The sequence below is a fragment of the Schistocerca piceifrons genome, chromosome 6 (assembly GCF_021461385.2).
Source record: "Schistocerca piceifrons isolate TAMUIC-IGC-003096 chromosome 6, iqSchPice1.1, whole genome shotgun sequence".
Classification (NCBI taxonomy): domain Eukaryota; kingdom Metazoa; phylum Arthropoda; class Insecta; order Orthoptera; family Acrididae; genus Schistocerca; species Schistocerca piceifrons.
Genome location: NC_060143.1, coordinates 83,670,748 through 83,686,975, shown reverse-complemented (window position 1 = coordinate 83,686,975; position 16,228 = coordinate 83,670,748). Strand labels below are relative to the sequence as shown.

Below are 16,228 nucleotides of genomic sequence, written 5' to 3'. Positions count from 1 at the left end.
TAGAAACTTCAGTACTGTTAGGTGCCTATACTGATGAGAATTCAAAGTGAAAAAAAAAAAAAAATAGTTCAGTCACATTTGCAATTTAATTTTTTTTCAAATCTTGGGGGACATACAAATTAGTAAGTTAATGTATTTTATGTATTTTCTTTCAAAAATGACCAATAGAATGTAATGAGATAATTCATCTTCAAGAAAGAAAATTTCATTGCTCAAAAATGTGCTGCAAGAATAATACATTGAGTTGACTCTCAATCATCTTGTAACCACCTGTAATGAGGTTTGTCACACTGTTTGAAAATTCTTTTTTTCCTTATTTTCTGTCTTCACTTCACTTGCAGCTTTTTTCTTCATTCAATAATTACTAGAGACTTTTGTTGCAGTCTCAAGTGAAGTTAATTCTGGCAAAATATGAACAATTAGTATTTTGCGGACACAACTACAATGATTATCAAATCATATTAAGCTATATTTCACTTGAAAGAGGAGAGGGAAGAACAGAGAAGAAGGTTTCTTTTTGGCATTCATTTACCCAATTATTAAATAGAAAGAATCCAATATTTTCCAAAAGTAATGCTTGATTTATTTTTATAATTCCACATAAATACACAAAAGTCAGCGGTGATATATACATCAGTCTTCCTAGTTCTCTTTAGTTCTATATTTTGACCAAAAATATTAAAAACATATAAAATTTGAAATTGTAATCTGCAATTAACAGCTGAAGGTAGTACTGCATTTAGCAACTTTCTGGGTCCTAAATTCTTGGAAGGGTGAGTTACTTTCAGTATTGTTGACTCCATATGTCTTCTCACTCACTTCATTCATTAAGAAGTAAATTCTGAATGAGAATTTATTTTTAAATATTATCCTCAGATAAATTCTGATATGCTGTATTGAGCTCGAACCATTTCACTATTGTAGCAGCTGAATACAAATGTTTACTTCTATACACCAGTGACAAATATGGACTTAAAAAAATCACATATTTTTCCACAAGTAAGATTCAATCTGATTTGTACTATTAATGTAGCGTAAATACATGACAGTCACTGTTTATCATCAAAACAGCTATACCGCTGTAAAAGTTAATACATGCCAAAATGAAAGAATCAATTGCAATTTAGTTGTCCAGCTGCAAAACAATAGTTTCTCCTGGGTACAATGTTAGAGAACGGAAAGTAATGTACTGTCCTGTGCGACCAAGTAGATCAACCTTTATGGTTCCACCGAAATATATGTATGACAAATCTCGCACCTGTTTGTGAGGAGCGAGATTGGTAACTACAATGTACGTGTGTCGACGAGGATAGAACCGCTCCATCACTACAATATCATTGTCAGCATAACTGTAAACAAAATAAATACATAAAACAGAGTTTGGAATGCAAGTACACGCAAATATAGGCAAAATTAATCTTAGTTATGAGACAATAGTAGATTGACAGAGGAGGAGAAAGAAGATTTACAAGCTTCTGTAACTTTGTCTTCCTTTGTCTTAGGAAATGACACTCTACACTACCACAAATATGAATAAGCGCCAATAGAAAAACAAAGAAAAAGTAAATGCTTTGAGAAATGCTGAAAAATGAAACATTGAGCAAAGGAAAAAAGAAAATAATACAGCAGAAATAAATTTTTAAAAAGGGGAAAGGAAAACACAAACAGAGTGTGAGTGCGCAGTTTACCATTCTACAACACACAAGTATCACACAATCCTCAACCTTCACAAAAAGGAATCAGTGTCACTACACTTATGTATTACCTAAGGAGCGATCGTTGGTTGAATAAGTAAAACAAAAAAAAAACTCAAGTATCATACTGAATCACTACTAAAATTGATTATGAGTTTGAGTATCATGTTTCATTAAGCATTTGAAATTTCCTCTGTCCCTTACACATCAGCCCTTACACTGTCTTTTGGCTGAGCTGCAACAGCTGGCTCAGGTGTCTGCCTCTTATTATGTCCTAACACATTTGTTGACAACTATATCACTCTCGCTCATTTTCTTGGTTATTTCATTTTAAATCTTTATTTTTAGTATTTAACATTTTCCCACAAACCATTCCTATATACATCGCCTGACATAAAAATTAGACCACAACAAGTGGAGGTGGGAATGAAATGAAACTGCACAGGTTGAAAGAGTAAGTGACATTTTTTCAGTGATTACAAAATTCAGTCATATTTACAAAGAATTGGCAGTATGAGCCCACTTGTCAGTGTGATATTGCATCCACTTTGGCCTGGATGGTGTGCACTGATTCGGGTGGGAAGTGTGTCATAAAGTAGTTGTATCCCCTCTTGAGGCAAGCTGGCCCTCAACTGTTGTAACTGGTCCGGGGTACTAGCACCAGGATAGAGTCGACATCTGACCTGGACACATCAGGGGATCTTGCTGGTCACAGCAGTATCTTAATATCTTGCATACAGTTCAAAAAGCTACATGTCGTATCTGGATGAGCATTGTGATGTTGCAAGATGGCAGCACAATCTGTTGAATAATGTTTAAAACATCAGGGACCAGGGGCTTTCTTTGCATTGGTATGCTTGATAGCCCATGTGATTTCGTTTGTGCCAGTACACCTGATCTACAAGTCATGTAACCTCCCGGTCCATTTCAAGTGTGAATACTGGGTCTAATGGAACCAGATTCGGCATGAAAAACATTTCAAGTGTTCTGGCCATGAGGTGTGCCTCCTCCTCTGTGGAGTATGCATGGCTGTCTGGTTCTTGTAGAGTAGGAAAGTACTGTTTCTCCCTGGCAAAGTGTCTGGCTATCTCCCATACGCCAGGATGTGTAGCATTTAGCCCTGCGAGTTTTTGCTCCCACTGTTCATTTCTAACCTTTGTATTTTCCCCAGTATTAGTCCCTGGAGAGTGTTAATGTGTAGTTATAGAATGGACACCTGATATGCTGCCAGTATCTCCTGAGGCAGTTCCTCACTGAAATAAAGCCCAGGATTTCCTGGGGCAGGGCCGTTGAGTGTTGTTGAGGTGTTGTATGTGGAATGGCATCAGACATTGTGTCTCGGACAGTAGTAGAGATAACCACCACTGGCACTTCAATTTATAGTGTGTTGTTAATTTCATGAGTGTCCGGAATACAACTATCGAGCGTTTCCTTGAACAGAGTCCAATTCACACACTTGTAGTTCAGTATCCTGCATGCTTCTGTGTCATGATTGTTTTCAACCTTAAGGTTGAGTGTGCATGAGACAACCTTGATGAAAGCTATGTCTAGCACATCTGGCCTGAGTTGGGCACATACGTGGAAATGTTCAGTCCTAGTAAGTGCGGGTAGCAACACTAATCCACTTTGGTGGGTCTTCTACCTATCAAAGACAATTGCAGCTCCAGTTATTTACATACCTGCCAATGTTGTGCATGTGTACAAAGTTACATTGACATCCAACCATTTTTATGAGGCTGTATACATAGTGTCTGTCCTTATGTTATATCTGCCAGAATAAGTTTCACAACTTCCAAATTGCCTGCTATTAGCATATTTCCATTTATTTACATTCAAATCTTCAAAATTAGTAGCTTCAAACATATTTAATAATGGTTTCACAATACAAGACTTAGTGGTGGTTTGGGAAATTGCTGCCTCAGTCATAATTCTTAAACTTTTGAATATCTACATTTATTTATGCCAATAATTCAATTTCTTGTCATTATTTTACAACTGAATTATGCTTTACCTTATATAATAGTTGGGTCGTATTTGACCCTCCTTCCATACACCATTCATGTAGATGACAGGATTGTCATTGCGCAAGTCTGACATTTTACCTATGGCATGCTGGAGACCATTACTCACAGTGGTATGGCTAACAGAAGGGGATACCCATGGCAGAACTCTGGAAGTAGTGAATCCCAGGCCTGGACCATCAGTCCAATGCATAGGAACTACTTGCCTGGGGTGATCCACATCTGGATGCTGGTGCAAAAATATCAAATATTACATTTCGTACTAGTTATTACTAGGAACTATTAAACATTGAAACATAAGCCAGTGATCTATAGAACATCTATCAACTCCACACAACTGATAAAAATTTTGAGCGCATTCAAGTGCATGAAAGATCATTTATATTGTAGACAAAAAGACTGGAGAAATTCAATAATGTTATTATTCAATAATGTTATTATAACTGGAACAGGGGAAAGGAGTACAGTAGAAGTTAAGTGGATAGCTTTAAGAGATGAGAGAGTGAAGGCACGAGAGGATCAAATAGGTAGACAGACAAGGCCTGGTAGAAATTCTTGGATAACACAGGAGATATTGAATTTTACTGATGGAAGGAGAAAATATAAAAATGCAGGAAACGAATATGGTGAAAGGGGATTACAAAGGTCTAAAACATCAGATTGGCAGTAAGAGCAAAATGCTAAGTAGGAGTGGCTGGGGGACAAATGTAAGCATATAGAAACATATTTCACTAGGAGAAAGGTAGATACCAACTACAGGAAAATTAAACAGGCTTTCAGGGAAAACAGAAGCAGCTGCATTAATTACAAGAGTTCAGATGGGAAACAAGTCCTAAGCAAAGAAGGGAAAGCTGAAAGGTGGAAGGAGTATATAGAGAGTCTACACATGGGAGATGAACTTGAAGGCAATATTACAGAAATGGAAGAGGATGTAGATGAATAGGAGATGGGATATATGATACTACAAGAAGAATATGTCAGAGCACTGAAAGACCTAAGTTGAAACAAGACATCAGGAGTAGACAACATTCCATCAGAACTACTGATAGCCTTGGCAGAGCCAGGCATGACAAAACTCTTCCATCTGTGTGCAAGATGTATGAGACAGGCGAAATAACCTCAGACTTCAAGAGGAATGTGGTAATTCCAATTCCTAAGAAATTAGTTGCTGATGGGGGTGAAAATCACCGAACTTTCAGTTTATAAGTCATGGTTGCAATATAGTAACATAAATTCCTTATGGAAGAATGGAAAACTGCTAGAAACCAGTCTAAGGGAAAATCACTTTCAATTCTGGGAGAAATTTTGGAACATGCAAGGCAATACTGATCCTATAACTTCTCTTTGAAGATAGGAAAGGCAAACTTATGTTTATAGCATTTGTAGACTTAGATAAAGCTTTTTACAATGCTGACTGGAATATTCTCTTTGAAATTATGGACATAGCAAGGTAAAATACACAGAGCGAAAGGCTATTTATGACTTGTACAGAAACCAGACAGTCATTACAACTTGAGGGGAATGAAAGGGAAGCAGTGGTTGAGAAGGGAGTGAGACAGAGTTGTAGCCTATCCCTGATGTTATTCAACCTGTACACTGAGCAAGCAGTAAAGGAAAGCAAAGAAAAATTTGTAGTAGGAATTAAGGTTCAGGGAGAAGAAGTAAAAACTTTGGGGTTTGCTGATGACACTGTAATTCTGTCAGAGATGGCAATGGGCTTGGAAGAGCAGTTGAATGGGATGGATGGTGGTTTGAAAAGAGGATATATAAGATGAACAGCAACAAAAGCAAACAAAAGGTAATGAAATGTAGTTGAATTAAGTCACATGAAGCTGGGGGAATTAGATTAGGAAACAAGAAACTTAAAGTAGTAGATGAGTTTTGCTATTTGGGCAGCAAAATAAGTGATGTTGCCTGAAGCAGAGTGGCTATAAAATGCAGTCTGACATGCCAGAAAAGCATTTCTGAAGAAGAGAATTTGTTATAGAATTAAGTCCATTCTAAAGGTATTTGTCCAGAGTGTAGCCATGTATAAAAATGAAACATGGACAATAAACAGTTTAGACAAGAAGAGAATAGAAGCTTTTGAAAAGTGGTGCTACCAACACTGCTGAAGGTTAGATGGGTAGATCACATAACTAATGAGGAGGTATAAACAGAATTGGGGAGAAAAGAGCTTTCTGGTATAACCTGACCAGAAGAAGTGATTGGAAATATCAAGGGAAGTGTGGGGGATACAAGTCACAGGAGGAGGCCAAGAGACGAATACAGTAAGCAGATTGAGAAGAATGCAGATTGCGGTAGTTATTTGGGGATGAAGAGGCTTACACAGGATAGAATAGCACGGAGAGCTGCATCAAACCAGTCTTCGAACTGAAGGCCACAACAACATCATCATCATCATCAAAAACAACATTGTGACTATCTGAAGTATAATGTTTGAATAGGCTGTTTTTTTTTTTTTTGTTCTTTTGTTCTGTTTTATTGGAGTGTTAATTGTAGTTACACTTCACTGTAACTTATCATTTAATTTATTCAGTGCAATACAAATGCCTGATAACTGATCTACAGATGAATATACGTAATATCTTCAGAAAATTAAAATAAGAAGTGTATTTATAAATTTACCTAATTTCTAGTTTGATCATGTGACCCACTATAACTATTTGGTGAAAAAATTTGACTTTTGCGCATCTTACAGTCTGATATCTTCATTTGACAAAGAACTGAAGTTCATTTTGTTATCCATCATACTTGCTGCACTGCATTAAATTAAGTAAAACACTGTATGAAATTTTAAAGAGTTCACAAAGGTAAAAACACAATGTGTAAACTGCATGTATGGTTGATTTTAGCTCATCATTTCAGTGAATGAAATGTATATAAGACACAAAAATTTTATTTAAAATTGAGAGCAGAATGATATCTCATCTTGTTCATGTCTGATGGATGATCAGGTGTGATGCATCCAGTTCTGTCCATGCAGACTTGCTGACTGCTATGAAATACTTATCATCCATTTTTAAGGAAGCTATTAGGTGAAAAAATTTATTTTTGCACACTTAATTTCTTTTTGTTATAAGCCATAGTTACTGTGTTGTATCAAATTAAGTAATACACTGTGTGAAATTTTAAAGATTTTGGTGGAAACACATTGCGTGAACTTTGTGTATGGTTGACTTTAGCTCATACACTGTAGTGAATGAAATGTAGATAACAAAATTTTATTTAAAATTGAGAGCAGAAGGATATCTCATTTTGATCTTGAATTATTGGATTTTATATCTGAAGGACAATTGCGTGCGATGCGCCCATTCATGTCCTTGCACGTTGTGGGTCCTGTGGTCATAACAGTCATCATATCTCATAAACAATTCAATATATCAAACCTAGGTTTTCTGCAAATGACTGCACTCAATGAGGCACATATGTTGCACGATAAATACTCGAAACTTTTTTATTTACCACGATATGGAAGTAACTCATCAGCAGCACTGAGAGCTCAGTGGCTCAGGATGCATTCAGACGTTCATAGTACTGTAGGAAAATCCAAGTGGCATGCATATACATGTCCACAGCAACTGGGAAACAGTGTAGCAGTACATGTATACATGCTCACAGCAGCAAAAGGGTTAAATGACCTAGTTGCTGAGGTGACACTAGGCACTACTCTTCCTTCTTTCAAAAAAAACAATTAAATTCTCTCTATGTAGTGCCACGTATGATCCCATAATTAAGTACTGCCAGAACCATTAAGCCAATTAAGCCCTACTCTCCCTTCTTCTTCTTCTTCTTCTTCTTCTTCTTCTTCAATAATTCATAATTAAGAACTTGCAGAACTAAACAATGAGGATTATAGTGTTGGTACATTTTGTGTTGAACTTGAGAAAGCCTTTAACTGGTAAGGTTCTAGAATTCCACATGGGAAAGTAGAATGATATGGCAACAAGGGCATCGTTATTGACTGGAACGAGTCTTATCTTCACAACGGGCCTGTGCAACAGGCCAAGGAATATGCGGTCCAGCCGCTACCACAGGTCTACAGCTGGATGCTGCAATACTACTGCTTGGCACCTTGCTATGCAGTGCTGTACTATCATTGATGGACTGTGTTGTTCACTGTGTAGCACAGTGTGACATTTCCACAGCTGGGCTGGCTATGTGATATGAGCCTAACTCCTGTCATAGCACACTTGCTGGAGTTGTGACCTCACTGGCTACTTTCAGACGAACAAACCAACCATGTGTTCACTGAGGTCTGTATGGCAGCATGCAGTGATTAGGCAAGCATACAACCTACAATAATTCTGGCTTAACTATATTTAACATTGTTTTGTATTGCTGCCGTTTGACCCAAATAATTAAGCACTGATGTAGCTTTCACAGTAGCCAGTGCAATTTTATAAAATGAAGAATATGTTTTCAATTATATATTAAGTCACAATTATTGTAAATGAAATGAAGTACAGTATTGTCAAGGATAATGAGGTAGCCTAATGCACTGGTTTAAACTGAACTTGTAAATTTACTTGCAAACAAAGAAAACATGTACCAGAAGGTGACCACACATTTCTAAATAGACTTGCAGCAGATACCTAAATGAACCAATTGGTAGAGCAGTGCAAAGCATGCAGAGCATCAAACAGAAAGTTCTGAACAGTAATAATTTCTTTGCAACGTTTTCAAAGTTCCACTAAAACTCAGTTAAAGATTGAATTAACTCTGACACTGATATCATTCCTATCATTCATTTGCTTAATACTTTTATGTTCCAATACTGTCAACTATAATAGCACAAAGTCTGTACTACACTATCCATAACCACTACATCACACGTGGCTTGTCAGCTGCCTAACCATACCGACAGACACCTGCCCTCTTCTAACAACAATGGTCAAAAGGCCATCTTCACTCCACAAACAACGGTGACAAAAGATGATGAGGCCCCCTCTGTTTACTTACTCCATAGCTTGCTCACATGACCAACTATTGCATCCTAAGTCTGGTACTTTCCCTGGCCCACCTAATCAAAAATATTCTTTTGCATACATCAAGACAATTCGATAAACACATTCTTTAATCTACATATATGGGTTGTTCAGAAAAAGTGCCCATTACTTTAAGATGTGGTAGTATTCAATAAAACAAAAAATATAAGTATAATAAACATGAGTCCAGAAACACATATATTCCAAGATAAACATGTGTTTATATATAATGTGTTTATATATAATTTTTCCCACGTGGAATGTTTCCTTCTATTATGTTTATAGGAACGGCTGCACAAAACTTGATTGCAGAATTAGCACAGTCGCTGCATTGGCACTCTGTCAAATGTGTTGGCAGGGTATTATGATGTCTTACTGACCATACTTTACCTACCATTAGATTGTTTAAAGTCAGTTCTGTGTTTCGAGTTGTATTGTAGGATACACTAGTTTTTGTCATGTTCTTGTGCCTTATTGTACAGTACTGTCAACCCTGGGTACGCATCATGGTGTTTTACTTTTTTCAAATGTGGATTCACTTATATGTTTACTATTATTGTGCTGTTTGTATGAACAAATGGTGTGTAAATTTACATTTTTTCTCTTCCACAACTTGTTAGCAATGGAAGTCTACTACTCGACAAGTGGAATGGTGCATAAGATATTCTGCTATGGTTTAGCAAATGGATGTAGCCTGCGAGCCCATGCCCTCTATGCAGAATAATATCCACAGCACAGAATGGGCTCTGATAAGCTGTTCAGCAGACTTTTCCAGTGTGAGGGACACAGGTAACCTTCCACCTCAGAAAGTGACAGTGAAAAGCCCTGCTCAGTCCGCATGCTTGACATAGAGGAGCGTGTGCGACGTTCAGTGGAAGAAACTCCTAGGACCAGTGTGTGACGATTAGCAGCAGGAGAAGCCATGTCTCACTGTCGTATCTGGGGCTAGTTCATGAACAATTGCTGTACTCATATCATCTACAGCGCATTCAGGCCCTAAGGCCACAGGAACATCATGGCAGGACGGCGGTTCTGTCAGTGGCTCTTGCAGAAGTGTGCCGCAGATCCACTGTCCACATCCAAGATTTTATTTACTAATGAGGCAGGGTTCACAAGAAATGGTGTTGTGAATTTCCATAACCAGCATGTATGGGCATATGTAAATCCTCAAGAAATTCAGGAAGGAGGACATCAACACAGATTCTCAATCACTATATGGGCAGGCATCCTTGGCGAGAGATTAATAGGGCCATAAGTGCTACCGCAAAGGTTAACTGGGCACATTAACTGTAGTTTCTCATCAACGTATAGCTTACCTTGTTGGAGGCTATGACACTGCAACAATGAATACAAATGTGGTTCATGAATGAAGGCACACCAGAACACTTTCATCAGAATGTGTGAGAACATCTGATGCAGACATATCAGGTCTGCTGGATTGATCAGGGGGCCATACAACTTGGCTTCCTCGTTCTCCAGACCTCAATTCCCTAGATGTTTGCTTATAGGGACACTTGAAGAAATTAGTCTATGCCATGCCAATCAACAATGTGTACACACTACAGGATTGTTTCTTCACTCGTTTACCAGCAGGTGCAACAACAACAACCAGGTATACTTCAAAGGGTGCGTCATTCCTTACGCCAGAGGGCAGGGATTACATTTTCATGAATGGATGCCACATTGAACCTCCATTAAATATGTGTTCATCACAGAAAGTATACATTCGCGAATCCATGTTTATTGGATTTATCTCAGAAAGTATGCGTTTCCAGACGCATATTTACTGGACTTGCTTTTCTCATTTTGATGAGTACTACTACCTCTCAAAGTAGTCAACACTTTTTTTTGAACACCGAGCTAAATATCTATGCTACATTCTTTTTAATTTATTATTTTACTTTTGTTCAGGAAGGAAATCACAGAACGTAGTCAAATACCAGTAGCTGTCATGACTCTACGTGACTCAAACCATTTCTTAATTGTTATAAGCATAACAAATCATATTTAAATAAATTATTATATAGTAGTCCCTACTGCAATGTCAACAAGCTGAAGCTAAATAATTCTCTGTTTTATTAAGGCTGAAATAAATATTATAAATAATTTGTTTAACAGTTTGTTTTCATGCATATCGCACACCAAGCTTTCTTATCAAGCAACTGAAGTCACTACTTACTACTTGTTATAAATAAATAAACACTTAAACTAATAATTTCTGAACAGACATTGTACAAACATGGTAATAATTTAATTGTGTTCTAGGGTTTAAAAATGTCCTGTACCTCAACTGTAGACATTTTTGGCTATTGTACTGATTGTACAATGCTTTAATATAACATTTTTGGTTGCCAGGCTACCTTGGCATTTACCTCCGTTGTCTCCAGGTATGTTGGTCTTGGGCTTTCCGCGATGTCATGCTCTGTTGGCAGACCAGTCAGTTCTTGGCCTTTGCTCATACTGCATCTCCATCCAACATTCCTGATTCACATAGTGCAGCCACACATGACAACAAGCTGACTGTCCACTGTTTGCCCCTATACAGCACTCGCCAGATTGGCCAAGCTGCTTGCTTTGTCACAGAGTGTGTATAAATGCCCCAAGCTCAGCCAGTAGCAACACTTCTTTGGTGTCATGCAACATTGGTTGAATGTGCAGACAAGTTACTACAGTCTCATCGAACAGCACCATCAACTAGGTGAAGCCACCAATCTCCAAGCTGTCAAGTAATCCTGATGGGACCAGGCTTTGAACTGGATCTGCAAGGATGAGGTCACCCTGTGGACTGACACTCTAATTGGTCTCTGCAGGTCTCAACAGTTCCTCCTTCCTCTTTCCTGTCGCTGTCTCCCAATCCAGGCCTCCACATCATCTCCATCATGTGCCACACCTTGCCAGCACTGGTACCTGCGTATCACATGTCTAACATGTCTATCTGCCATTTCTCCCTCCTGCATTCCTAAACAGCACATCTGTTACCTCACTCTGAGCCACTGGTTATCCACCTCAAACATCTCTTCCCCCTTCCCACCACCTGACAAAATCTCCTCCTCCATCCCTCCCTGTCCACCTGTCGAACTGCAATCCCGCTAATATTTGGCTAACTGGCACAATGTAGGGGTTCAGGTGTGTGTGTGTGTGTGTGTGTGTGTGTGTGTGTGTGCGTGTGTGTAAGTGTGTGTGTGTGTGTGTGTGTGTGTGTGTGTGTGTGTGCGTGTGCGTGATTGCACATGGGTGTGTATTTTTACTCTGGCTCGTCAAAGAATTTCTTCTAAGGGCTAGCAAGTTTCCATTCTATTTGTGTGCACCTGATAACTTCTCATTGCTGCTGGTATACAGTGAGTGGTATCCTTTACTCTTGAATTACTTATGTTCTGTCAGGACTTCCCTCACTATATTTATACTTGCCATTCAGTTGGATAGCCAACTGCCTTGCAGCAGTGGTAACACCAGTTCCCGTCAGATCACCAAAGTTAAGTGCTGTCAGGCTGGGCTAGCACTTGGAAGGATGACTATCTGGTCTGCCGAGCACAGTTGGCAAGCGGGATGCACTCAGCCCTTGTGAGGCAAACTGAGGAACTACTGATTGAGAAGTAGCGGCTCCAGTCTCAGAAACTGACATACGGCCGGGAGAGCGGTGTGCTGACCACATGCCCCTCCATATTCACATCCAGTGATGCCTATGACCTGAGGATGACTTGGTGGCTTGTCAGTACCATTGGGCTTTCATGGCCTGTTCGAGAAGAGTTAAGTTTTTTTTTTTTTTTTTTTTTTTTTTTTTTAAATTCAGTTTGATAGTTTTTTTCACTGAGAAGTACCTCTAATTGTATTGACTTGAAGACAAGGCGCTAGCTTATTTTACTTTCCTTTACTCATTGTTTTCTGGTGCTGTTATCTTCGGTGGCACTGCACCTAAAGTAAATTAACGGTGTATTCAGCTGCAGCAAGGAGTGAGAATATTGCACATAGTCAGTAACCACATGTCTTGCAGAAGATTTTCCAAGGACCTGGAATTTTTACGTTCCCTCCTTAATGACATTTATTGCCAACAAGACACTGGGGAGACAAAGCCACAGGATAGTGATATGTACATGGTGGTAGTACCATCTACACAAGATATAAAAGGGCAGTGCATTGGCGGAGTTGTCATCTGTACTCATGTGAATCATATGAAAAGGTGTCTGATGTGATTAGGGGTGCACAATGGGAATTAACAGACTTTGAACACAGAATGGTAGTTTGGTAGATGCATGTGGCATGCCAGTTTGGAAATCATTAGGGAATTCATTATTCCAAGATCAACAGTGTCAAGGCTGGGCCAAGAATACTAAATTTCAGGCATTAGCTCTTACCACGGGCAATGCAGGGGATGATGGCCTTTGCTTAACAGCTGAGAGCAGTGCCGTTTGCATAGATGTGTCAATTCTAACAGGCAAACAGCAATATGAGAGGAAAAAAAAAATAAAAAAATAAATAAATACAGAAATCAATGTAGAACGTACAATGAAAATATCAATTAGGGCAGTGCAGCAAAATTTGGCATTAATCAGCTATGGCAGCAGATGATCAATGTGAGTGCCTTTGCTAACAGCACGACATCACCTGCAGTGCCCCTCCTGGCCTCAAGAACATATCAGTTGGACCCTACACAACTGGAAAACTGTGACCTGATCAAATGAGCCCCAATTGTAGTTGGTAACAATTGATAGTAGGATTTGAGTGTGGTGCAGACCTCATGAAGCCATGGACCCAAGTTGTCAACAAGGCACTGTGCAAGCTGGTGGTGGCTCCATAATGGTACGGGTTGCATTTACGTGGAATGGACTGGGTCGTCTGGTCCGATCATTGACTGAAAATGGTTATGTTCAGCTACTTGGAGACAATTTGCAGCCATTCATGGGCTTCATGTTCCCAAACAACGATGGAATTTTTATTGATGAAAACGCACAATGTCACTGGGCCACGATTGTTCAAGATTGGTTTAAAGAACATTTTGGATAATTTGGGTGAATGATTCGGCCACCTTGATCCATTGACATGAATCCCATCGAACATTCATGGGACATAATTCAGGGGTCAGTTCATACACAAAAACTTGCACCAGCAACACTTCCGCAATTATGAGTGGATATAGAGGCAACATGACTCAATATTTTTGCAGGGAACTTCCAACAACTTGTTGAATCCATGCCATATCAAGTTGCTGCACTATGCTGGGCGAAAGGAGGTATCCCATGACTTTCACTTCAGTGTAAAGACCATTTGTAGATGAAGTGTTATATGGAGAAATGCTATAGAAGAAACATGAGCAATTAACATATTCACTTTGCCTCTTGGTTTAGGATTCAGATTGTGTTCTGCATTCTGGTGCAAAGATCTTCAATGAGCTGACAACACACATTAAGTAAGAATGCCTACCATGCCCAAAACTTCACAAGGGGGGAGGGGGGGGGGGGAGGGGGAGGAGGATTTTACCTCAGCCACTCCTAAAAATTATCTGATTACGTAAGACTCACAGACTGAAGATTTATGTCAGCTGCATGGCAAGTAAGTTTTATTCACTTGGTATGTTGTTAAACATTATTTTCTGATTTAAGCTGACAATAGGACATACAAAGCAGATATTTAATACAAGTAACAGATTGTCCTATGCAGCAGTTTTCTTGCTAATTTTACTATGTTCACTTTAGCGTCATTTCGCACAAAGAATGCATCGCTGTTCGATGATGGTTAATTGTTAATGGAGCTTTTAGAATTTGCCCATCTTTATTAACATATATACTGCCTTATTCCATATTCTAAGGATTCTCCTAACAACAGACCTCTTCCTTCCTAAATTTCCACAGTCTGTAAGTTGTCCTACTCCTCTGTCCACATGGTGACTTAGGATCTACAGGAGGTTCAAATTTATAGTTAACAAGTACGAACAGTGTTGGTACTTAGCTCTTACAATGATGGCTGCATTATTGTCTTCATAGTATATCTTGGCCTCATTAAGTCTAGGAGTGATTCCACTGAAAGGTTCCTGTGGTTTTCTTTATGTTAGGATGAGACTAACTGGTTTGTATGGTAATGTGGTATTTTGTTTTTTAGAGAAAAAGAGTTATTTTAGTTTATGCACATCACATATTAAATAAATCTTCTCTCATTTAACACTTCTATGCCAATATAAAATGAAACACTGTCTTCCACCACATCTGTATCACAACCTCACCCAACCGACACGTGATATAAAAGACCCCGAACCTCGTATTCCAAAGATCCACCTCCTCCCCGCATGACCAAAGATAACAGTCTCTTTGAGTTGTTAAACTCGAAGCCAAAGACAATATCTACATAAAATATTACATGAAAAGAAATTACAGAAATAAATGATTTTACATTCTCACAATTACCATTTTGATTCGGACCATTAGTTTAAATACAGAGGAATGCACAGAGAAGGCTAGCTAATGTTTTCTGCTTGCTTCAAGGTTACGCTAAATGGTGTATTCAATGTGCTTTGGGAACTACTATATGTGACTCAATGGCCATAAGTTGTAGACACCATTGCCACATAAGCAAGGTTGCCACGTAAGGAAGGTTAGAGTGTATAAAGATAAATACATGGAATCTGACAGTCTTCAAATCAGACATTGGAGTATCGGTTACTTCAAAACGCTATTGTATCGAGTATTACTATTCTAGTTTAGGGTTCAAGGTGATGTTCTGTTGTATCCTCCATAATGGAAGCTGTAGAATTCAAATGGTCACTGAATATTACTAACTGCTGAACAGATATTCAAATTACAGCTGCCACTTTTCACTACTGCCTTACATGATCTAATGACAGTTTCTGTCATGGAATTTTTTTTTTTTTTAAATATTGCCACTTGTAATATTAAGTGGTACCCAAAAACTTCTAGACTGATTCCAAAATCTCAAGGATTCACTTATTTGTGCTACTGGCCCCACCTATCAATTCTCTTTAAAACTCTGACACTTAAGTTTTACTCCTTTGATTATGGCATGGAGAGTGAATGGTGGGTTTCTCCCTCCACCTAGCATATATGCGAAATCTTGTTATCATCTAAAACAGGAAATTGAATTCTCAGTTCTCAGGTCTTACAGCAGTGTTAATACAAGACTGGTTATGGTACTAGAAATTACACTCTGTGTCTTCATTTTCTGCTTTTGTTTTATCCTGGACACACAATAAAAAATATTTTATGTGCCGTATTTTAATAGTATGAATGAAATTAATACACAATAGTCCAGGGTCTGAACAAGAATATCTCAAGCATGTTGTGAAAACTGTTTGATTTCCATCCTCTGATTACTGTCTTTTCGCACTGTTTTTTATACTTATTTTTCACAGAAAGGTGGCATTGTTCTTTTTCTTTTTTAATCTGAATAATTCAAATTTCTGTTTTCCTTACTCTGTTTAAATTCCAACAGATGTCAGATGTGGCAAATAATGAAGCACCAAAAAGCTCCCATCATAGAACAAGTCACTTTGTGGTAAGAACAATCTAATAATATATTT

At 38.4% G+C, this 16,228-nt stretch overlaps 1 protein-coding gene across 2 annotated transcripts in view; it reads right to left on the bottom strand.

Annotated features, from left to right (window-relative positions):
* Window positions 1-558: 558 nt before the first annotated feature.
* LOC124802552 (neutral and basic amino acid transport protein rBAT-like) overlaps window positions 559-16,228 on the bottom strand; it is a 77,621-nt gene continuing 61,951 nt past the window's right edge. For both annotated transcript variants that reach the window (XM_047263416.1, XM_047263417.1), the window contains exons 8-9: window positions 3,706-3,944; window positions 559-1,349 (exon numbers count right to left, since the gene is read on the bottom strand). In XM_047263416.1, coding sequence (XP_047119372.1) covers window positions 1,124-1,349; window positions 3,706-3,944 — 465 coding nt within the window. In that variant the 3' untranslated portion in view covers window positions 559-1,123. The remainder of the gene's footprint in view (window positions 1,350-3,705; window positions 3,945-16,228) is intronic.